Source organism: Schistocerca nitens, chromosome 3 (assembly GCF_023898315.1).
Source record: "Schistocerca nitens isolate TAMUIC-IGC-003100 chromosome 3, iqSchNite1.1, whole genome shotgun sequence".
NCBI classification, from domain to species: domain Eukaryota; kingdom Metazoa; phylum Arthropoda; class Insecta; order Orthoptera; family Acrididae; genus Schistocerca; species Schistocerca nitens.
This window is the reverse complement of record NC_064616.1, coordinates 583,025,493-583,049,797: the sequence shown is the minus strand read 5'-3', so window position 1 is coordinate 583,049,797 and position 24,305 is coordinate 583,025,493. Positions and strand designations below refer to the sequence as shown.

Here is a 24,305-nt window from a genome sequence, read left to right as displayed (position 1 = left end):
ATACATTCAGTGTCACCACAAACACGTCTCAAAACACAATATGATAAAGCTACACTCTGATCTGTGTAATATATTTACCAAGACTCATGGCAATCACCAGCTGTGCGACTTATTTGGGCCAAAGTCTAAACAAACAAACTAGATCCATCTTGCATTTTATAGCAATAACTACAGTCTAGCATGCCAGTTAAGATTCAAAGAGACATCTAGTTTATTTTTGTTTACATTTTGCCACAAAGGTTCTCCACTCCCCATAATACACACTTAAAATGTTAAAAACAAAATACATGTTCACAAACAGGATAAAGATCTGCAGACAAATTGCATGCAGCCAATAGGTGAAGACATAAAAAAATTAATGATGAGGATGTTAATCAGTGGCCGCAGAGAAGACGGCAGGCAGAAAAACTCTGACACTGCCAATCTTCATGATACCAAGGAGAAGATTGGCTGGAATTTCTCAGCGAGCTAGAAGACGAAACAAACGGCAAGACCAGCATCAAGCGCAAACCAAGAGACCATCGGCAGTTAAGGCACACCTACAAGGGTTACCATGGCTATGCAGTGAAGACATGGTCTGCAGAGGACTGCAGCGAGCTTGGTTTGGAGAGGTGGCTGTCTGACTACACAATTGGACGAACAGAAGGAAGCTGCCCCTCTTCATTCTGGCCATAAACGCAGCCATGGAGTAACAGAGAAGGGAAGAAGCAGATCAATTCTATGAACTCTAAGCTCATGAGCTTCAATGTGCAAGTGGAACCATTACTAGTGGGACTTGACACTTAAGCCACAGTGCTTCAAGTGTCAGCAGGAAGGCCGTGTGGCAAAGTACTGCTGCAACTAGCCAGTATGCGTTAAATGCGCCGGCAAGCACACCAGTCACACCTGCCCACGGAAAAGAGAAGGCCCCGGCGTGCACCCACTGCAGCGGGCAACACGTCACCAGCTGGCATGGCCTTAGAGCCTTTGCTGGCCATAGCAACACAAACAAGGCGATGTCCGGAGAGCTGAAGCAACGCAGGAGGAGGCGAAAAGTCAGCAAGACCGCTGCCTTACCTCTGGCACATAACAACAGCAGTCCCACCTCCGGGCACCCGCCCACCAGTGGCATAGGGGGGGGGGGGGGGGGCTGGAAGTAGTAGTATCCCACTTCCAGATGGTGCTCCACACTGAGATGGAAGCAGCCCACCTCATGCTGAGGGAGTCCTTCTGTCCCCAACTGCAGGTGGATTCGTGAGCATCGCAGTTGACCACATAAATGGGCATTGAAGCGGTATCCCAAATGGAAGCCTGCTCACCGCAAGCGCAGACCACGACAAAGAAGAAGAGAATGGTGACCAACCGTGCCATAAAAATGACCGGTGTTGCTGCAAACCAAGAAGACCAAGAGGTATAAACTACGGAGTTTGTCAACTGGCATGACAGCTTAGTCAACAATGAGGTGCTAGACAGGACAGCCCCGAGGGTGGAGGATCGAGACAACACAAATCAATGCAACTGGCTTGAAGTCTGGCGAAGAAAAGAGGCTGAACAACCCAAATTTCATAGAGAACTCAAAATGAGGAGACAAGAACAAGAAGAACAATGCCACTGCCAGCCCTATCACTACCACAGAAGATAGCCGCCGCCCCCCCCCCTCCCCCAAAGCGCAAGACAGCAGGAACACCGAAGTGCTGAGAAGACAAAACAAAACAACACAGTGCCTCCACAGTGAAGCACTATGAGAAGCAAAAGCTGTCAACACCAGCAGCCCTGGCTGGGTTTTGCAGGTTTTCCTTAGGGTACAAGGTGAATACTGGAGCTGTGCCCCAAACTTTCTGCAAATAAATTCCTAATTGGGAGATATAAGTAGCCCCACTCCCCTCAGAAAAAAAAATAAATAGAGCCAAAACAGAACTACATACACCCCATGGCTGAATAGTGTTCAAACCCTAAGCCCTGCCTTCCTTCCTAAGAGGCATTATACCCAAATGTTGCACTGTTGAGTAAGAGAAAACTAATCTGTTTAACAAACGACAATGTCAGACATACTGAACTCGTGCTGTTGACTTAATAGATGAAAAGGGGTTTCCTAACTGGAGGGGAGTATTCCTGCACGCATTTACACTTCAGTGAAGAGAGATGTGCACCTTGTCCTTTAACACATTGACTGCTACACACTTACGGATGTTTCACTGCCAGGCCAGGCACACAGTGCGAGGTTCTGCTGCAGCTGTGTGTGGACACGTGGCTTTAGGTGGGCAGTTCCGCTGTGGCTGGTGTCAGCCACATGGCAGTCAACATGTTAAAATGACATTTAACAAACTGCCAACAATATTTATGGCAAGGAAAGTTCTGGCAGAATGTAAATATCTTTTAATAAAGGAGGCAGTCCTCTGAATAGCACAAGCATCAAGTCCTCAAAAGGCTCACAAAGAAATAAAGGAAACTATGCTAGCTTTTGGACAAAACCTTTAATGAGCTTGAGTACGCACACACAATGGAGACATGGTGGAGTGAATTTGGGAGAAGGTGACAGTACAGAGGAAGGGGAGACATGAGTAGAGGGTGTGGGCTAGCAAAGATTGACACCAAGAGACATTACGAGACCGGGGGATGTTTTTCCAGGATAACTCCCAGCTACGTAGTTCACAAAAGTTGGTTCTGGGTGGGGTGGGGGATCCAGAGGGCACAGATTGTGAAGCAGTCATTGAATTTTAGTATGTTGTGCTAAGCAATGTGTTCTGCCACTGGGTGGTCAACTCTGTTCAGTCCACAATATTTTTTCCATTCACCAACAAACTGAAAAATGGGATTTCTACAGTCCATGAACTAAATTGCTTTCAGTTCCTGTGTATCTTATACTTTATAAAGAGACCTCAAGGACACTCTTCACCATGTCACCCAACACTGAAATATAGGGTGAAAAGTATTTAAACCGACAAACTCTGGGAGGTTGTAGGGGACATCAAAACAAATATTTTTCCCCTAATGTCATTTTTTCCTATGAGGATTATTTAAACCGTTTGAGGCCGTATTACGATATTCAGTTGTCAGAGGGCATATTACGATATTCAGTTGTAGGCAACTGCTGTCAACCAGTGTAGTAGTGCATTGTCTCTGTTTACTAATGGAGCGATACACCTGGAGTGATTACACTGATATGGTTGGTGCATACTACGTAGCGCACCACAACAGACGAGCTGCACAGCGGGTTTATCAACAATATCCTAATCACCGTATCCCGCATAATACGACTTTGCTGCTGTGTACCGTTTACGTCAGACCGGATCATTCAGCAGATTACCTGGACAGGGACGCCATCGTATGGTAAGAACGCTGCAATTTGAGGAAGCTGTCTTGCAGCATTTGGAGTGGGATCCTTCAATCAGCACTCGTGCAATTGCACCTAACATGGGGACGAATCAGACAAATGTAAGAACAGTCCTTCGAGAGCAATTGTTACGTCCATTTCACTTACAGCGTGTCCACAACCTACAACCAGGTGATTATCCACCCTGAGCACAGTTTTCGCAGTGGTACCTGGAACAGTGTGAAATGCATCCTACATTTCCATCCTCTGTGTTGTTTACTGATGAAGCAACATTCGGGCGTGATGGAGTCTTCAGCATGCACAATGCGCATGTTTGGAGTGAGGATAACCCACATTTTTTGAAAATCTACTGTAATTGAAATTGGGTTGTGTTGATGTGTGGTCTCTTGGTCATTAAAAAAATGGAAAAGTGTTTGTTGGTTTAATGAATTTGCTGCCAGAGAAATCTTCCTCTACTGGTTTAAATACTCCTTATAGGAATAAATGACATTAGGGAAAAATATTTGTTTTGATGTCCCCTACAGCCTCCCAGAGTTTGTTGGTTTAAATACTTTTCACCCTGTATATCATCCTTCAGTGTCAAGCAGACTCCATACAGCTTACACAGAAGTAGCTATCTGTGTTTGCCCAATGTTTTGCCTCATTGACAACTTTATAAATGATTTCATGTTATCCTAGTTCCATCATATTCTTTCAAACATTATTGCATTTTCAAAATCTTTCATAACTCTCAGTGAGAAACTATATATTGTATGTACGTATTGAACTGAGGACCTAGAAACGACTGAGACCCCACTGTCACCCCACACTGAACCCAGGGTTATTGTGCGCTTTGGCCCCCAGTTCTGAAGAGTTTTGAAAAGCTACAGGAAGTTTTGTTGAGTATCCTCTAATATTCAGAAAATACAACATGAGAAAAAACTTACCCCAGTAAAAACAAGTACATCAGGAAGGAACCATACCATTAACAACCAATCAGTTTCCACTCCACTCATGAAATATCTGCAAATGACGTAATATGGTACCAAAAGATCTGATGGCAGTCGAAAGAATGCCTCAGAAACTGTGACAAAATAAAATCATTAAATAAAAGAGCCCACTGAGAACACTGCAATAATGTCAAAACAAACTATATTTTGCTAACATTTACCTCTGTAACAACTGCTGACAAAATAAACTCTCTCAAAGAACCTATGTGCCCTCAACAAAAGATTTTTCAGTGAAATCTTAAATCAACATTGGGAACAGATCCTTACATCCTCACAGTAAAGTCTGATACTTGCCAGCAGACCACCAGATAATGTATCAAATACTATCCAGTCAAGTTAGCCAAACAAATTTAGAGTGGGAAGAAAAAAAAATAAAAAATAAAAAATAAAAAAATACCCATACTGCAAGGATGTGTGAAATTCAAATTTTCTTTTACTGTACTAATGTACCTAACTTGGGGTGTGTTTGAAGCTTCTGAAGAAATGTGAAGCAGAGTGAGTCTTGGTGATGAAACCTATGAGTAACTACTCTTGCTATAGTGTTATACATAATAACCACACAAATTCCCAACAAAACTAGCAAAGAGAATTGAGTCATTCATTATTTGTTCTGAAGTGATGTGTGTGGAAAGGAAACAAATCGCTGAGACATTCCAAATTCATCTTAAATCAACTTTGGTTAAACAATTTTTGTAACAGTGTCATGGAGCTATGATTCAGTTGGTTCCGCTTTCTTTTGGAAGAAAGTGTTAACAGTTTACAAACATTATCAACAGCTACTTAAATTTTTTCCAGCTACTTCTTGCTGAGTGCTATTATTCTGGGATCACTAATTGTTGCTTCATCAGCAGTAACTTTCTACTCATCATATATCAACAGCTACATTCCTATGTAAGTATATGCCATCACTGTACAAAATTTTGTACTAAACTTTTCTCCTGTTTCATTGTCTTTAACCCATCAGATTTTGTGTATAGGTTAGATCAACAATTTGCAATGCTTAGTACCTTGTACGATCCACCTTGGACACGCATTGGACCACAACTAGTTGGAGTAGCTACTGGCTACATTGTTATTTATTTGAAAGGGAAACTCATACTGAAGAAGGTAAATATAGCAGCTTATTTGATACTAATGTTAAGATACACTTGATATCCTTTTCTACATGAAATTCAACACATGCTTTTCCTTTAAAGCACTGACAAAAAATGTTTTACCTCTTAAGTGGACATTCTTGCAGCTGGCCACCATTCACATAATGCCATATGTACACACAATTGTTTGCAGCATGTTTTAAAGGCTGTTCCTACACCATAATACTTACAGTTTATCACTCAAGGGCACATGACCCAACAACACTGGTCTAGCATAATGAATATAAAATAAATCTTCTGCCGCCGATATCGATATTTTGTTAGTCAAAATTGAGGTTCCTGAGATCTGTGTGAGCTGCAGAGTACCAAATGTAAAATATTAAATATTGAGTGGTGACTAACCTAGGGACTATATCAACTAAGATAATAGTCTGATAATGTAAATGTATGAAAATTACAATATAAATAATGATTAGTAATTTTTCAATAACATTTATTAGAAGACCATTTGTTTACTTCTTCACTTGTTGGATATTTAAATGCCAAGACTACTTTCTGAAGGGTCGAGAGTTACAATGTATTTTCTTGATATAATGCCAAAGGTTGTTCAAAGCATTTTAATAACTGAAGTATTTATGATTTCCCTAAATTGCCAAGGGTAAATGCCGGGATGGCTCCTTCGAAAGGGTATGGCTACCTTCCTTCTTCAACCTGCCCTGAACTAGGCTTATGTCCCTTCTCTAATGACATCATCAGTGGGGCTTTTTAACATCTCCTCCCCCCCCCGGAAGTATTTGCTTCCAAACAAAATTCAAACAATTTTTTTTTAGGAAAAGTTGAGAAGAGCTAGTATCCTCCAGAAGTGTTGATAATTAAGAAAATTACTTAGATTGGTTTGAGTATTAACAGCTTGCCTATTGAGTGCCTAAACAGCTGAAGTATATTTTACTTTGAATTTACTTTTTCTCCCATAATGTAGCAATTTCTTTTTAAATGGATGTAACTTCTGTTAAGGTCATGCAAACTGGACAGCTCACTATAAATCCAATAGAATGAATGAAATTGCAAAATACCTTCAGTCAACTGAAGAACAAAATGTGTGAAATTGTTTTAAATTTTGTTTCAGAGAACACTGCTAATGGCATGGCTTCTAGGATCCACTTTCAATGTGATCACATTATTTGGTCTCTACAATCGTAATATCCCGGTTATTGCAGCAGCGCTTTATGTGGCTCTAAGTAGAACTGCATGGGCACTGGGAATCTCATGGATCATAATAGCATGCTGCACAAACAATGCTGGTATATAAAAATCTGAACATCACAAATGTAACATTTGTCAAAGTATTTTTTCCTGTGAAAATTTAACTTTTACCACACATTCTTTTAAGAAAAGTGATCAGTTTATGTACACACATTGAACAAGCAATAGTTCAAGACAGAATAAGCACACGAGTTTCACATTCCACCAAGAAAGGTCATTAGAGACCTAAGATTTATATGGCACAAAGCATAAAGAATGGATAACTAACAGCTGTACCCATCTCATCCTTTAAACTGATGCACAAGAAATTGTGTTCTTAATTTTATTTACAGTGCTTCAAGTAACTTCAGCACACTTTAAAAATTGTTGAGATTGTAAGTTAACACTGCCAATTATTTTGACATATCTTATTACCCAATTTTGATTTCAGGCATCATCAACTCTATATTATCATTTAGAGGATGGATACCACTCAGCCGTTTAACGTACTGTGTTTACCTCCTGAACCCACTGCTAATGAATTCCATGTACCTAGACAGCGAAACTGCCATGCATGTAGAGTTTTTACCGCTGGTAAGTATTGTATATGCTTTTTCCAGCTTAATATAAATCTAAACTAACTAAATTGATTCCTTTATTTTCAGGCTGCTTACTTCTTTGGCCATGTAGGTGTGTCTTTCTTTTGTGCATTTGTTTTGTCCCTGACTTTTGAGACTCCAAACGTTCTGTTAATGAGGTGGCTCTTGGGATGCAGAAGTAAGAACCAGAACGCAAATGCAAGAGCTAAGGACTGTAAAGCTACCTCAGTGTAGTATCGACTGATTAATGTGTAGTTCCTGCTAGTCAAGTTGTGATTTAATTTAGTATTGCTTAGATATTAAAGCTGTTTTAAAATTACTTCCCATTTTTTATAACTAGTGAAATTATAAACCATGTGCATGTGTGCCCACATTGAGTTTTTCTGGTGTATCCAAGACAGCTGAAGAATTTCACAAAATTATAATCCTCCCCTTTAAATGACTTTCGTTAGAAATTTAGTCCATTTACTTTTATTCTTTGTACACCACAGAGTGAATTACATATAATAAATTAAGTCTCTATAAAAACAGGTTCCATTTAACTTACTACTGTGAAGGAAGCATTTAATTTGACTTTTGAAGCATTATTTAAAATCTTCCTGCTGCCTCATGCTAAAAAGGAACATAGTGTAAGTGTATGTGCCAATAAAAAAAACAAAAATGATCAATTAGTTTATTACACAATTTAAAAATCACACAACATGATTCAAAAAATGTACATACTCATTAAAAATGTCAAGGGCAGACAAATAGGGTGCAGGCACCATTTCAGTTTCCAACAAATTAGGTTGAAATAATTTATGACCACAACCTTTACAATATGCATAACATTTAAGCCAGTCAGTAGATAATCCTGTGAATCATCAACTGTAAAATGTTAAAAATCCACTATTTTAACCTTTGTGAGCAGCTCTTTCATACTCTTGACAATATTTTTTGCAGAACACTTAGCCAATGGATCAAAATAACTAAGCAAAACTATTTTGTTTGACGATGTGCACACAATCCATGTTTAAAGAACTAAGTGAAACCACTAAAAGTTATCCTAATGAATATTCAGAGAACTATTTTCAGGCAAGCAGCCATCATGTCACTGATTAAAAATCAAAATTTGTGACCAAAATTTTGCTTGACTAATATGACAGCTTGCAGTTTTCTTTGAACACACTGAAGCTGTGCAACACTGTCTATAAAAATGCTGGCTTTTATGTTCAGTACAGCACCATAAAATATCTACCAATTGTAAAGAGGTTGTGGCCTCTAGCTTACAGTAAATAAAACTATACAATGATAGGAAAAATTACAAAATGTAATACAAATAACCATCTCCAATATAAGTCTGAAGGTAACCAGATAAATCCTATAGGCTCAACAATGCTCTAAATTTTAATTCACTGTCATCTTGCTTGTACTGAAGTTTTCACCATGAGTTTTTTTAAATATACATTTTTTGTAAACTAGAATTTACAAAATAAGAAATGTTAAGCTGTGTTTCATTTACAGATAACAAAGTTCATTTGTACTCACTGGAACCTGAATACTGGCATCAATGTTACAGGACATTCCATGTTACGTAAATCTGCCAAAGTCATGCTTTACTATGAAATTCCATCATTTTTTTGTAATTGTAAGATAAATACTGAAATTTACAGACCAAAGGTAAGTTTTCACATGTTTAAAGAGTTATACACCAAGTCCAACAACTTGGTGTTAAAATAAAGAGCCAAATCCACTAACTTAGAGAACCTAATATTTCAGTTTATTTTAACATGTTCAGATACATTGTGCCAAACTTTTAGTAACTAGGAAGCATGCGAACCAATGGAATGTTTACTACAAAATTATGCTCCACAAATACTGCACTGGATACCTGGTCACATCACATAATTAACTTACTTTAATGTGACAGTAACAAGAAAAATACCTTAAATCTATTTTCAGGATTAAATTTCCAGTCAACTTCCTGGACAAACCACAAATACTGGAACACAGACAGTTAAACATTCCTTATAAAGGATAACTCACTATAACTTCTGCACAGAAAATATCTGAACATACATTTCAACACCCCCCCCCCCCCACACACACACACACACACACACACACACACACACAGCATAATAAATTGCAATCAGCTCTTCAATTACAAATCATAGAAATTGTTAGTACATTACACCAGAGGAACACACCCAAAATTTTTATAACAATGTTGTTGAAGTATCTGCATAAATTCAAATAATGTACTACTCAGAATTTACCAGTAATATCACTTTCCTGAAGACAATTTTACATGTTCACTCTTAGGCATTTTAAAACCATTGCAATGGCATGGACCCTTTACATGTTACTCATTAAACTTTATGTCGAAAACTCAGACCAGTAACACAAAGTGAAACTTTGTAACTTGCTGCTCAGACTTATTGCAATGGCCTCTTTCACACAAGCAGATGCACATTTTACTATGCTGGTGCCACCTTAAAGCAATCTAGGATGACTATCTCAGTACTGAGAAAATTAACCAAAATTCATTTACTACAGTTAAAACTTTAAGGCTGAGAGGCCATTGTCTATAACTATTGTGACATTTCATCTCCAGCTAACTGTGCCATTTTACCACCAGAGATGTTTCTTAGAGCCAGAGATGAAATATCGGGAATAGCTTTACATATTTACCATAGCCCCTCAGCCCAAGAGTTAACTGAAGTAAACCCTGGCTGTGAAAGCCTACATTGTAGGATTAAATTTCATTAAGTAACCAACATGAAAGCAAAAAGTTAAGCATACAAAAAACTGATGTCACACCATAATGACACTAATTTTATTTAACTTTTTTACCTCCATTGCAGCAGTAATACTGCATTGCTACATTACTCTTTAAATATGTTACACCTTTTCAGGCCCTTTCTAAATTGTCCATTTCAGACTAAGTGGGCCCTGCAAGACACTTCAAATAGAACATGCATGAAACCTGGGTTCACTGGGGCAAATGCTGGCCACTCTAGCCGCAGACTGCATAAGAATCACTAGCCATTAGTTTGAACAGTGGCATGTTGTTCATACCTTCCAGCAGAATTATGAAACCCCTATCATTACTACTCTCATGTCACTGACTATATACTATTCAACAAAGCCAACTAGGTCTCAGCTGTAATGGGATTTTTCACTATGTATAGCCACATTCCAGTTCATAGTAGTGCACATCAGTAGCTTGCAATGCAAGCATGTAAACCAAGTGCAGAAATGCACTGAGAAGGGTGATTGCCAACAATTAATATTAATTTAATGCCAAAAAGAAAAACAACAGCAGGTCCCAGTCCAGTACACAGTTTTAATGTGCCAGAAAGTCTCAAAGTGAAACATGAAATCTTAGTATTTTTTTATCTTAGTACTGGGATTTAACATTCTGACAATGTCAAAGAAGAGGATATGACTAAAAGATGAAAGAAAGTTGCTGTGTCCTATTAAAATTAACTGTCACATCATTTACCTTAGAAAAACCATAGGAAATAAATTACTGTACGCAGATTTGAACCCAACTCCTCAAACAAGCCCAATGTTTTACCCAAGATACCTAGACACTGTTAGGCAGCCATTTAGCGATACTTTGAATGATGAAATAAGGAACTATATTTCAAAACTTACAGCAGATGACAGTCAAATGATTCTGCTACACAGACCTCTGATACTACTAATTGGTCTTGTACATATTCCACACATTTTCTTTAATTGATGCTGAAATAAGTAAGGTGTTTAGAATAGGGCAGTTACAGAGAGCATACTACACCATAATATCACAAATTACACAAACATTTATTTAGGTGACATGTTTAGTCACATTTCAAAAGTGACTGTGTGCAAATAATATAATCAAACAGAAGTGCCTGTCAATGTGTCACTGGTAGACATTTATCCAAGAATAGCAATACTTTTGAGAGTACTGACTGAATGTAGGCCTTCATTGTCGTCAGGTTTGTGTTTTTAAACGATGTTCCCCAGCCCACAGTTCTATTAGTCTACCACAAAATTGCACCTGGAAGTAAAGGCACTTTAGTTTGCTTATTGTGATATTACACTAAGACATACTGAAACACTATAGTACACACACAACTGTCTAAATCTTCCACAGTGCAATATGTTTTCCTTAGTCACCATTTGACTTTTTACTGTAATATCACAGTGTGTTTTCTGTAATAGCCACATAGGGCTAAGTGCAATACTATCATAGTTATTGCATAACTCCACAATTTAACTCAAAAACATTTTACTCATTTGTTTTCTTTAATAGATTTGAACCTTAAACTTTAATGTAGAAGATTCTTAACACATCTCCACATCACATATGGCAAAGGTTTATCCACAGTACTACTTCCAAGGTGTACATCCAAAGCTATCCAAGTTGGGCCCATATAGGCTTTTTTTCAGAATATCCTGTGCCAATATATACTTCCAACTTTTTGTTCAAAAACTCCTTATCCAGTAGACAACCCAAGCTGTATACAGAGATTTCCCCCTTCCACCCAGAGCTTAGACTGCTATTATACACAGTATTACAATCTAGTTTTGAAACAAGGTTCACTTAAAATCTAAATTCACAATATAGAACAGATCAAACAGAATAAGGCAAATTTGATTTTTTAATGAATAGTCAACAAATTATACATTCCTAAGCATGATAGATGCTGTTTGCTGTGTCCAGATCATCCAGTGACATGATGAATTTACTGTGCATGTTTGTGTTAGCTAGTAACTTTTCCAGAACTATTAGTTCTCATGTCTTTCATAGTTCTTACAAACTGAAAATTCACTACATGTCATTGAGGCTGGCATTAAGCACATTTGTCTGTTTTCTTCCCCTTTTACCTTTTTCTTTTTCAAAAATTAATTATTATTTACCATCAGTTTCTTGCTGTGTATGAATAGCATTATGTGTTGATAAAATGTGAATAGGCATATGGTTGTTGGCTGTGAAACTGGCACGTTGCTTTGCTCCCTGAACACACTAAACAAAAATCAAGATATTAACTACACAATTTGATGTTTAATCCGATTAGGGCTATCAGGCACCCTCTTACATCAGACCACCGTTTCACACATACATCATGACAGGAAGACTGGATGCTATTATGAATCAAAACGTTCAGGGATGTGGAATGTGTTTATTTACTCTTCCTATGATGTTCAAGTCAGGAAGTGAGCAACTCTTCAAAATGATTTAAACTGGTACCAAGTTTAAGTAGCAGTTCATATGAAAACTGGTTTATATGAATACTGAAAAATACACTAGCTGACCAATGCATGTCAATTTCTAGACTGATATCCAAAAAGAACTGGTCCCCATGCTATGACAAGTGACACCTGGGAATTTTACAGGGTGTTTCAGAAGTGATGGTCAATATTCAGGGATATGACAGGAATGATCATTCAAAACAAAAACACATGCTCTAAAAACCTTCCCGGCAGATTAAAACTGAGCTGGACCGAGACTAACTGAACCTTTGCCTTTCGTGGGCAAGTGCTCTACCATCTGAGCTACCCAAGCTGTGAAATTTGGAAGGTGGTAGGAGATGAGGTACTGGCAGGATTGACACTGAAGGCAGGTCACGAGTCTTGCTTGGGTAGCTCAGATGGTAGAGCACTTGCCCGCAAAAGGCAAAGGTCCTGAGTGAGTGTCTGGCACACAGTTTTAATCTGCCAGGAAGTTTCATATCAACACACACACACACACACACACACACACACACACACACACACACTGCTGCAGTGTGAAAATCTCATTCTGGAAACATGTGCTCTTGTTCATCTTCCTACTTTGAAACAACTTCTAATTAAGAAGTGGTCATAACTTCATTTTATGAGCACAGGTTTACTGGACATTTTTCTCATTGTGGTCCATACTGCCTCTTTCCAAAATATGGAAAGCAAAGTGCCTGCAGTAGAAGAGATTTGTTTCACAGTATCTAAGATATAGAATTGATCCTCTCAAGGTATGCATTTTAAAACCCATGTTTACCTGGCTTTTTGTTTTGAATTATCATTCCCGTTATATCCCTGGCCACCACTTCTGAAACACTGTACGGAAGGTAGCATTAACTGCTTACTTTCATGAAAATAAGCCATTTAATATTCAGATGGTTTATACATCTCAAAAAAAAATAAAAATAAATTATTTCACTACGATCACCTTTTTTTAAGATCATATAAAAACTGGTAAACTAACAAACTCACTGAAATACAGTTATCAACTGAACCTTCTTCTAGGTCTACAGCAGAAAAAAGTCAGGTACAATAAATTAAACCACTGATAAAGATTAATATTACACTAATGTAGATCAAATTTCTTGATTTGCTTCCTTCTTAAGCTGCAAGACTAACATTATTCCTACTACTACTATTCTCTGATCATATAATGTTCGCTTTTTATCTAGCAAATGTTCAAGTATCACTATTTTCCTTTTAGTACAGTATGAAGTTTTAGCTGTTAATCTTCAACAACCAGCATACAAACTACATTAAATATTCAGATTTTCTTTCTGGATTCATCAACAGCTTTGTCACAATGAAAACACCATAAAAATTACAGCTGCCATGTTATGAAGTTTATAAATGGCTTATTTTGGAATATTTACTTCCTGTGACCAGACAAAAACATGCTTTCTCCATCCAAGTACCATACACAACATTTACATTTTTTTGTTCTCGAGTGAACACATTCACTTTCTGGTCCTATAGCTTAATCCTATTAATTTCACATTTGAAAAGTCAATAGAAAGGTCATATGTCTACAGCCTGAATTTCTTTTTAGTCAACACTTGACATTTTGAACTTTGGTCCTCCAACTAGAGCTCTCCACATCAAAGTGGCAGGTGCCAAACTGTCAAAAACGTAAGTATCAATGTGTCAAAATCATCAGCTCAGCTGCACTTAAAGTAGTGTGATGTACTTGTGCAATCTGTCTGTTGCCCATCTTATTTAAAAGGCTCAAGGTGCAGCAAGCATAAACAAGTTCTGTATGTGTTGAGAGCTTATTTTATGTTGCTTGCGCCTTAATCAAGGTAAAAGTTATAAAATCAATATGGCAATGCCAAATAAGTTTTAATCAGACTACAGAGGAACTTTCTTCTATTGGACAGTATTTTGACACCCTTTACAGTCAACAAATATTCATTCATTCATTCATAATAGTCACACTTAAATTATTGGTGTCTTCATTCTTGGTGAAGGCGTTTTCCAGTGTAAAATTTTCATTTTTTGTTACAGCACAGAATGACACTTCACTAAATGCTTCTGTATTAATGATTTTAACTCCACCAAAAATTTTACTGAGGTTTCAAAAATATAATTAACAATTTCGTTAATATTAGAAACAAGCTACTCTAATGCCATTCCTCACAAAGGCAAGATTCTGACAAGTTTAGTGGAAAACTAAAAATGTATTATGTAAACAAATTCTCACCCTCAGTGGCTGCATTATGAAGTTGGAACGTATCCCATGAGTGGATACTGAAGCGTTGGCAAAAGCTGCTCGTAATTCCATGATAGATCATTCTGTGCAAGAAAAGGGACAGCACTTACAATCTGTGGTATTATGTTCTCACAGTAAAGGAAAGTAAATTACAGTAAAAACAAGTTACAGCTTCAAGCTTTCAAATTTGTTTACATAAGACAAATCAAATATGACATGCATTAAAGTCTACACAATACTACAACAGTCAACAGACAATAATAGTTGGAATATAAGTAGTAATTTAAAACCAAAGCCCATTAAAATTTTTCTACATTCAAATGCAAATATAATGAATCTAGCTGAACATATACACATGCATAGAGGACATAGGTTTCTTCCTTCACACACACACACACACACACACACACACAAAACTACCACAACTGTCAGAGTCTTACTCCACAATGATCTGAATATTCCTTTCATAGTCAGTCTTACACTTTAAAAACCAGTTACCAACAGAACTAGCAGGTCAGCTCTCATTTCTGTTGAAATTAGAGTTCAGACAATTTCAAAAACTGCCCGTATCAAATTCTTCTGTCATACAACATAAACACCTATTACCGACAACCTCCACGATACCTCAAAACACACCTCTACGTGATACAAGATTTTACAAGGTCTAAAATATCAGAACAACCTTTTCTCATAGGAGAATAAGCCATGAACATTTCCTTCAACCTGTGCAGATTGTGTCCGCCTCTCAAACTTCAATTCACCAGAATACATCATTGAACGTAATGCTGAGAGACTTCTGGCCCCTATGTCCTGGCACCCATGACGGAGTCCACTCTGCAGGTAAGGCAGAAAGCGAAGCACAGAACCTTTGTCTACAATAGAACCACTCACACCCTGCGCCACTTTCAGTTTGTCCGTCTCACTGTGAAAATAACGGTCCATAGCAGCACCCTTTGCATCTTTCCTGTTCATGGCCTCTAAACTGCCCATACCTCTATACTTTTTAAGTCTAACACCATCTGAGAAGAAATACTCTCCAGGAGCCTCTGAAGTGCCAGCCAACAAGGATCCCATCATCACAGTGGATGCACCAAGTGAGAGTGCCTTTGTGATGTGACCAACAGACTGAATACCACCATCTGCTATAACTGGAACACTGAAACGTCTTGCATATTCTGCAACTTTGTACACTGCTGTGCCCTGTGGCCGACCAACAGCCATAACTTCTTGTGTTATGCATATAGAGCCACTACCCATTCCAACTCTCAGTGCATCAACACCAGCATCTATGAGATTCTTTGCTTGTGCTGCAGTCACTACATTACCACCAATAACTTGTAAGTCTGGATAAGCCTTCTTAATGTACAATATCATATCTCTCTGATACACTGAGTTGCCTTGTGAGGAATCAATCAAAACCACATCCACACCTGCCTGAGCAAGCTGCTCTAGTCTAGCTTTGTCTTCTTCTCTTGTACCAATAGCAGCACCTACAAGCAACTGTTTGTTTTCATCTTTAGAAGCATTTGGATAATTTCTTGACTTTTTTAAATCTGTGCGAGCTATTAGAGCCACTAACTCCCCATTTTCATTAATGATAGGCAGCTTTCCTTTCTTCGATTTTTCCAGAATATTGTTTGCTTCTTCTAAGGTGACTCCTGCTGACGCTGTAATTAAGTCTTCTAACTTTGTCATAACGCTGTCGAGTTTCAAGGAACTATTTTGCGACTCTTTCAGAAAATCTATGTCTCTAGATGTAACGATACCTGCTAGTTTTCCGCCAAGTTTTCCATTTTCTGTAATAGGAATACCACAAAAACCGTGTTCTTTTTTTACTCTAATTACATCTGCAACAGTATGGTCACGGCTTAGCACAACAGGATCACGAATAAAACCTTGCTTGTATTTTTTTACTTTGTGAACTTCGTTCGACTGATACTCTGCCGTACAATTGTGATGTATTATACCAATACCTCCACAAAGCGCCATGGCAATTGCCATATCAGATTCCGTGACTGTATCCATCGGTGAAGAAACAAGCGGAGCTTTAAGCGTGATTTTCTTTGTTAGCGCCGATGTTAAGTCGACCTCATCCGCCGTGAAGTCAATAAACCCCGGCAGTATAATGAAGTCATTATACGTGAGACCATCTCCGTTACCAAAGAGCTGAGCACCTGTCAAACCGTCCTCCGGAACATAACCAGTTCCTCCGCAAATCAAATAATCAGCCATACTATATAACACACAACGACTTATCACTCGTCAACAAAATAAACACTTCCCACGTGGTAGTCTTGAAAACTGATCACTCACAACAGACCACTGGTCAACCTGCCTCGACACACGAAGCATAAAGACCAGCTCTGACGACCGCTTCCGATATTTATATGCCTCATGACATAACAAACACGTTGCATCAAGCCCACGCTTCTCTACATAGCCAAAGAGTGTACCTCCCGATTCCATCTTTGTTGATGTTCTTTAACATATACACTGAACTTCAAAACACTGTTTCTTGAGGGAACAGCAGGTAATACCCCTGAATTAATTTATTGATGCATGTGCGTAAATGAAAAATTGTGCAGTGTGTTCTGAATATCTTAATGTCTTTGCCGCTGGTTATAAGTCCATTATTACTAACTGCATAAGTAATTTCTTTAGAATTTTGCACCAAGTACGCGATTAAAAGAGTGAAATTAAATTTACATGCCATAATTCAGATATTTTTACATGCCGCGTGAAACACGGAAGTCAGCAGATTTAAAAGAATTGTCACTAAATACGAACAGATGGTGATTTGGGCATTCATCATTGAGCTTTTGCGTATTTTCGTATATAGAACGGTCAGTGGCCGCAGACGTACCTGAGCTAGCTGCCTCATGCTCCAAATTAAATACTTGGTTCAAAAATAATGAAGGTCGATTAACACTTGGCGGAAAGTCGGGTTCACTCATAAAACTAAAGTAAGCCACGGTTAGTGGCATACTGCAGTGGAACCACTAGATACCATTCACACAGAATGCCATAAGTTCTACACAATTGACACTGTAACGAATGTGGCGTCATGTGGCATATGAGAGGGTTATGGCATTAGAGCTGTGACAAGAGTTAAATACAAGAAAAGCGAAACCGAAATGTTAGATCCAAATCAGATTTCATGCAGGAATGACAAGCGGCGACTAGTACTCACTCGAAGTCTAAAATAGCGCGTGCTGCAGTAAACCAAACAACAGTCAGCATTATATATCATCTCCAGAAGCGCCACTCTTTCAAGATTTTAGAATTATACTATATTCATTAATGTACGCATTTTGAATAGCTCTAATTTTTAGTTTCACTACTGGTACATCACAGTCGGGGACTATTTCCTGCATAAACTCCACAATATCCGCGGTGCTTGGTCTATCAAACTATGTTGTCCATGCGACTCCTTTTTTTGTCCCATATTAAGTTTATTTATTTATTCATGCAAAACTGTTTCGAGACTGTGGGAAACGTCATTCGTTTGCAAATATTTTGCACATACACAGACGTGCTACCACAAGAAATTTAATTGTTTTCGTAGTTCCAGCGGTTGAAAAAGTGTACCTGTTGGCCACTGTAAAGCCAGGTTCACACACGCAACAATAATGTCGCCACAGTTAGTGGCGTAATGCAGCTACGTGTATAAACTCTCCACTTTTCAGTGGCCCAACGTAAGAGACGCAACAACTTCTGTCATGCCACAAAAATTTCAAATTGGTTGTACTTTGTTATGTCACTTTCCTTCCACAACTGCTTCCTAACGGCTGTATTTCAAAACACAAGCATTCTGTCACAGTCATTGTGGAGTAACTACTCCTGTACTCCATTCGATTTCAATGTGTTTTCATTTTATTACGTAAAAATGTCAAAACAGTGATCGGCAGGTACACTTTCGCAGTTACTGGAACTACAAGAACAACAACAAATGTTTAATTTTCTGTAGCAGTGTGTGCGTATACACAATATTTAAAAACCAGTGATGTATCCCACAATCTTGATAGATTTTTGGATGAATAAATAAATAAATAAAACAGTGAGCCGTGTAATCTTCGTGATTTGTGAGACCAATCACAGAATAAATTGTGGATTATGTGCGGGAAATATTCCATGAGTATGATGTGGCAGCTGCTAAATTAAAAATTAAGCCAGGTTCACACACGCATTTAACGTGGCGCCACAGCTTGTAGTTTGGTGTTGTGGCATCGTGAGCTATCGTCCACATAGGACGCAACAAATTCTACGTAGTTGCACAGCTCTCAATATAGCGTCAATTGATGGTGGTGGTGGTGGTTAGTGTTTAACGTCCCGTCGACAACGAGGTCATTAGAGACGGAGCGCAAGCTCGGGTTAGGGAAGGATTGGGAAGGAAATCGGCCGTGCCCTTTCAAAGGAACCATCCCGGCATTTGCCTGAAACGATTTAGGGAAATCACATAGCGTCAATTGAAATCATATGGATGGGTATCAGTGTTATAGTTCAGATTATGGCCTTACCATTCACACAGAATGCCATAAGTTCTACACAATTGACACTGTTACGAATGTGGCGTCAAGTGGCATATGAGAGGGTTATGGCATTAGAGCTGTGACAAGACCTAAATACAAGGAAGACGAAATCCAAATATTCTGGATCCGAAAGTAGATTTCGCACAGGGGTGAAAGAGCGGAAACAAACATATTTATAAAAGAAATAACACTCAGAAACGAAAATGCTGCCTGCAGTAGCAGTATCAAATTAACCAACAGCTGGCATGAAAATGTAATCTGCAGACACGCCACTCTTCCAACATTTTAGACTCATATTGTATTCAATGATATAGGCATTTCGAATAACAGATTTTTAGTTTAACAGCCACCACGTCACACTGGAGCTATTTCCTGCATATAATTCACAATTTATACAGTGCTTGTCTCACAAATTACGAAATTTATATGGCTCGCCTTTTTGGTTACATACATTAAGTTCATTTATTTATTCCTTCATGGGATATGTGAATCATTTGCAAATATTGCACACACACACTCACACACACACACACACCTGCAGAAAATCAAACATAGATTGCTGTTCTTATAGTTTCAGAACCTGCGAAAGTGTACCTGTCGACCATTGTTTTCACTTTTTTCAAAACACACTGAAATCGAATGGAGTACAGCAGCAATTACTGCGCGATAATTGCAACAGAATGCTAGTGTTTCGAAATGCTGCCGCCAGGGAGCAGTGGTGACAGGAAAGTAGCGCAACAAAGTACAACCAAGCTGAATTTTTTTTTATGGCGAGACAAATCTTGCGTCTCGTAAGCTGCGCCTCTAAAAACTGGGAGTTCACACATGCAACTGAAGTGTGCCACTAGCTGTGGCGACACTTTTATTGCATGTGTGAACCCGGCTTTAGTTATTCTAAATGCCTACATCAACGAATACAATAAGATTTTAAACTCCTGGTGGAGCTGCATGCCAGCTGTGGGTTTGTTAGCCATAGCAGACATCATTTCGATCTTTGAGTGTTATTTATTTTATAAATGTGTTTGTGGCCTCTGAATTACCCCTGTGTGAAATCTATTTTCGGATCCCACTTGAGATTTGTCTTCTTTGCATTTAACTGTTGTCACAACTCTAATGCCATAACCTGCACATAACATTAAAACTCGGCCATATGACCTCTATGGCGTGGACAGCAGCTCATAGTGCCACCACAGAATGCTACAAGCTGCGGTGACACATTATTTACATGTGTGAAACTGGCTTAAGAAAATGGAAGCAATGAATCTGCATGGAATAATCAGTAGTTATTACGATAACTACAGCAGAATGCTGTCTTTTCGAAAATGTGTGTGTGTGTGGGGGGGGGGGGTTGTGACGTCACAAAGTACAGCTACGAAATTTTTGTGACAAGAAAAATGTTGCCTCACCTGAGTGACGCCACTGAAAACTGGGTGTTCAAAAAACATGCGTTTATTTACATACTAGTTACAAGAGACAGAGTGGCTGCACTCTTTTCAAAGATACACTTTGACTGTAGCACCTGAATGAGGCCATAATTTCGTCAAGCTTGCATTTGGCATTTTTTATATTGAAACCACATAATAATTTATTGCCTATAAATAAATGGTGTTCCAAACTCTAGCACATTGAGAATTTCTCAAAAAGATAAAATTTAATGATATTAGATGTCAGATAATGAGTTATCAGCGTTTAAAGATTTCGGGAGCTGTATGACACAGCAGACAGCCCTAAATTGCTCTGCATCACTGGAGAAGTGGTTACATCCTCAGTAGCGGATGAGCATATAGAGCTACAAGTGTGATAATTTTGGTTCACATCCTGCCAACTGCAAAAATTTTATTATTCACCTTCGCATTTCTGAGAGATTCTGGTACTTGTCATTATCAATAGTTTACAAATTAACCACGAAATGCAGAAATGCAAGCGAATATTCAGAATACATTGATTGTCTGATAAAAGCAAACTACAGTCATCATCATAACAGAAAACACAAAAAGACTGACACATGTGAGTAAGAGTTAAAAGATGGCTTAGTCTCACTGTCAGCCGCTTGTGAAATATAAAAGAAAATTCACAAGCTAGTTACTGTAGGAGAATTCTTGTCCAAACAAGAACATCTTTCAATTAAGCACATGTGCAGACAAAATATATTCAGGTACTGGTGCAGACATATTTCTGATGGTGCTTTTTGTAGTTGTTTCAGTTACTTTCCTGGCAGTGAATAGTAATTTTTCACGCAATTTAGAACATACTTCACACAACCAACACATTTATTTAGCAGTGGGGGAATGTCTCCTTGAGTACATTTTGTAATACATAGCACTACATAAATAACTAGTATGTTGTTGACAAATTCTTACTTTAAAGAAAGAAAATACAGCAATAGTTGTATTTTTTGGGGCAAATTAGAACACACTTCACATAACCAGCACACTTATTTAGCATTGGCAGAGCTTCTTAATTACTTTTCTTACTACATACTGCTATGTACGTAACGAATATGAAGTGGGCAGTTTGTCACTTTCAAAGCAAGAAAAGACAATAGCTTTCAAATTTGCAGTGAATAAACCATCTGAACACTTAAAGAACTTCTGCTTTAATTCGTCTGCTAGAATGGCTGCTTCAGTCATGACAATATTTTGACAACAGAGGCATCTATCGATGCCTTCGAGAAAGCCAAAGTATAGCTTCGAGACGAGCGCAGCTACAGTACCTCTCGTGACGTAAACACAAATAAAAGCATTTGTTAACACATGCAAGTACAGTGTCACTGTAGTATGCTACTACATGTGGCGTCACTTTAGTTCCCTGTGGGAACCCGACTGAATAGGGCAACAAGGTCAAGGATTCTCGGAAAAATAGTTTTGACATTGTCTCTGATGAGAGGAACGCTGTCTTCTACTACAGTTACAACTGTAGGCAGTCTGTTCGTAGCCATTTTCACCACGCTCACTCGTATAGTAGTGGATTTTGTGCTTTTGTTTCTTTTGATGTTAATATCACTTTAGATGAATGTAAGCATTTTTTTATGTTTGTTAGTGGCATTTTCCAGAATATTTTAAAAAAAGTTGTCGTTCCATTACACAAAGAGTGTGGTAAATCTTGCACTAATAATTATCATACAATTTGTTTGGCACCTTTTTTCAATATAATTGAAGACTGTATTTTTAAAAAAAATTTGCAAAAAACTATACATCGATTTAATATCAGTATGGTGTTAGGTCACAGTAATCAATAGTTACAGTTGTAGGAAATGTTATTTCTTTTACACAATTCTCTTTTGAATCAAAATTATCTGCTGATGCCACACTAGTATACTTGGGGACCAAGAACTGTCCCGCATTAAACCCTGTCTTAGTAACAACAAACAAATCATATGCTACAATGATCAGAAGTCACAATTTCTGAATGTGACCACTGCTTGGGCAACTACCGTATGTAATATCTGTGTATGAGTTGCCCATCAATATGCTTTGCAAATCTATGATCTATCCAGATGATACATCTTTCAACAATTCTGGAAAGGACATATGCAAACTGAAGGGCCAAAATAAAGAGTATTTCAGGTTATCCAATAAGCAGTGTGAAACCAACGAGTTAGCTGTTAACTATGAAATGACTATAAATGTTTCTTTCACCATGTCTGATATTGATGTTGAGTCCAGTTCTCCCAAACTCCTTGCCATATACCTAAGTACCAACTTATCTTGTGGAGAGTCACATAGACCATATATCACTGAGGCTTTTAAGAGTTACCTGTCTACTGTTGAAGTTACACACATTCATTTCTGAAAAAGTCTGTGAATTAACTGTTATTCTGTCTTGTTTCATTACCATTTAAGATATGGTATTCTTCAATTGCATAATTCTCCAGGAGCTAAGAAAATTTTAATTTGGTAGAAGGAATCCATCAGGACCATCTCTGGGATTACCAAAAGTAATATATCACACAGGCCTTATTTCAAAAAATTACAGATAATGAGAGTTCCAGCTCTTTTTAGATACAGTTTCCTTTTGTACATGAAGGAAAACTTTAACAGTTACAACTGTAGGCAGTCTGTTTGTAGATATAATAATAACCAAACATGAAAGACAGACATGCCTACAACCTGACTTAAAAAAACACAATGCAGTTAAAAATACGTAGGTATAACTCTTTTCAACACGTGACCTGTGCAGGCATATGACGTCTATCTTAATATTGCTAAAAATAAGACCCAAAAATGTTTGAAAGAGAAAGTATTTTACATTTTTATATAATCTGAAAACTATTCAAAAGTTGACCCAATTTAGTAAATAACTCCTAATACTGTTTGTTTGTGCTTTCTTTGCACTATTGTCTTTTCTGGTATCTTGTCTTTTGTGTGTAATGAATACGCAAGTAACTAAAAGCAATCAAATCAAATTTTACTATTAATTACATTGGGGAGTATTTGTGTGTGCCCTTTCTTGTCTTAATGTCTCAAATTTAGTAAGTAAATTAACAATGTTTATTTTCATTTTTAACTATTAACCTCACATAGAAATCTTTTTGTTGTTCTTTTACAATGTACTTTAATTATGTGTAGTACCATAGTGTATATGAGTATGTTTCCTAACATGTCAATCATACATGGCTCAAACAGCACATGCCAATCATACATTACAAAACCTCTTGTACATTACTCATGATGCCATCAGGTGCATCCAAATGCATAAGATGGAGGAATATATAAATTAATTAATTCATAATGGACATCCTTAATAAATTTTGTGTGGCAAACCGCTAAGAAGTGAACAACAGGAATAGTGATGCCCAAACATTTCAAAACGTCAACAGTTATATGCTGGAGAAATTATATAAACCCAAAAATATTTTTGAAGGGCAGTACACAAAGGCTGTTTACCTCATCAGTTGTGTTTTATTCCCCTAAACGACAAATAACACAAAACAACTAAATTTTTCTCCTTCAATAGAGCTTACTTTTTATCTGATAAAAAAGGTTGTTCTGTGTTTTAGATATTCATTTCAATAAGTATCCTTTCACAAGGAAGGAGAAATGTCTGGAACCAAAAAATGATTTAGGGTCTGCAATAC

General features: G+C 37.8%; 2 protein-coding genes across 2 annotated transcripts in view; one reads left to right on the top strand and one right to left on the bottom strand.

Annotated features, from left to right (window-relative positions):
* Positions 1 to 8,468, top strand: part of LOC126249350 (nose resistant to fluoxetine protein 6-like) — a 223,826-nt gene extending 215,358 nt beyond the window's left edge. The window contains exons 11-15 of the mRNA XM_049951005.1: positions 5,098 to 5,193; positions 5,280 to 5,409; positions 6,523 to 6,697; positions 7,090 to 7,232; positions 7,304 to 8,468. Coding sequence (XP_049806962.1) covers positions 5,098 to 5,193; positions 5,280 to 5,409; positions 6,523 to 6,697; positions 7,090 to 7,232; positions 7,304 to 7,471 — 712 coding nt within the window. The 3' untranslated portion in view covers positions 7,472 to 8,468. The remainder of the gene's footprint in view (positions 1 to 5,097; positions 5,194 to 5,279; positions 5,410 to 6,522; positions 6,698 to 7,089; positions 7,233 to 7,303) is intronic.
* A 6,320-nt stretch (positions 8,469 to 14,788) lies between these two features.
* LOC126248498 (inosine-5'-monophosphate dehydrogenase 1b) lies at positions 14,789 to 17,118 on the bottom strand. The gene has a single exon (XM_049949535.1). The coding sequence runs from the start codon at positions 16,929 to 16,931 to the stop codon at positions 15,372 to 15,374; it is 1,560 nt and encodes a 519-aa protein (XP_049805492.1). The 5' UTR covers positions 16,932 to 17,118; the 3' UTR covers positions 14,789 to 15,371.
* Positions 17,119 to 24,305: the final 7,187 nt, after the last annotated feature.

Bases quoted from the DNA above. Each gene is read 5' to 3' on its own strand.
- LOC126248498 (XM_049949535.1), bottom strand. From the start codon at position 16,931: ATGGCTGATTATTTGATTTGCGGAGGAACTGGTTATGTTCCGGAGGAC.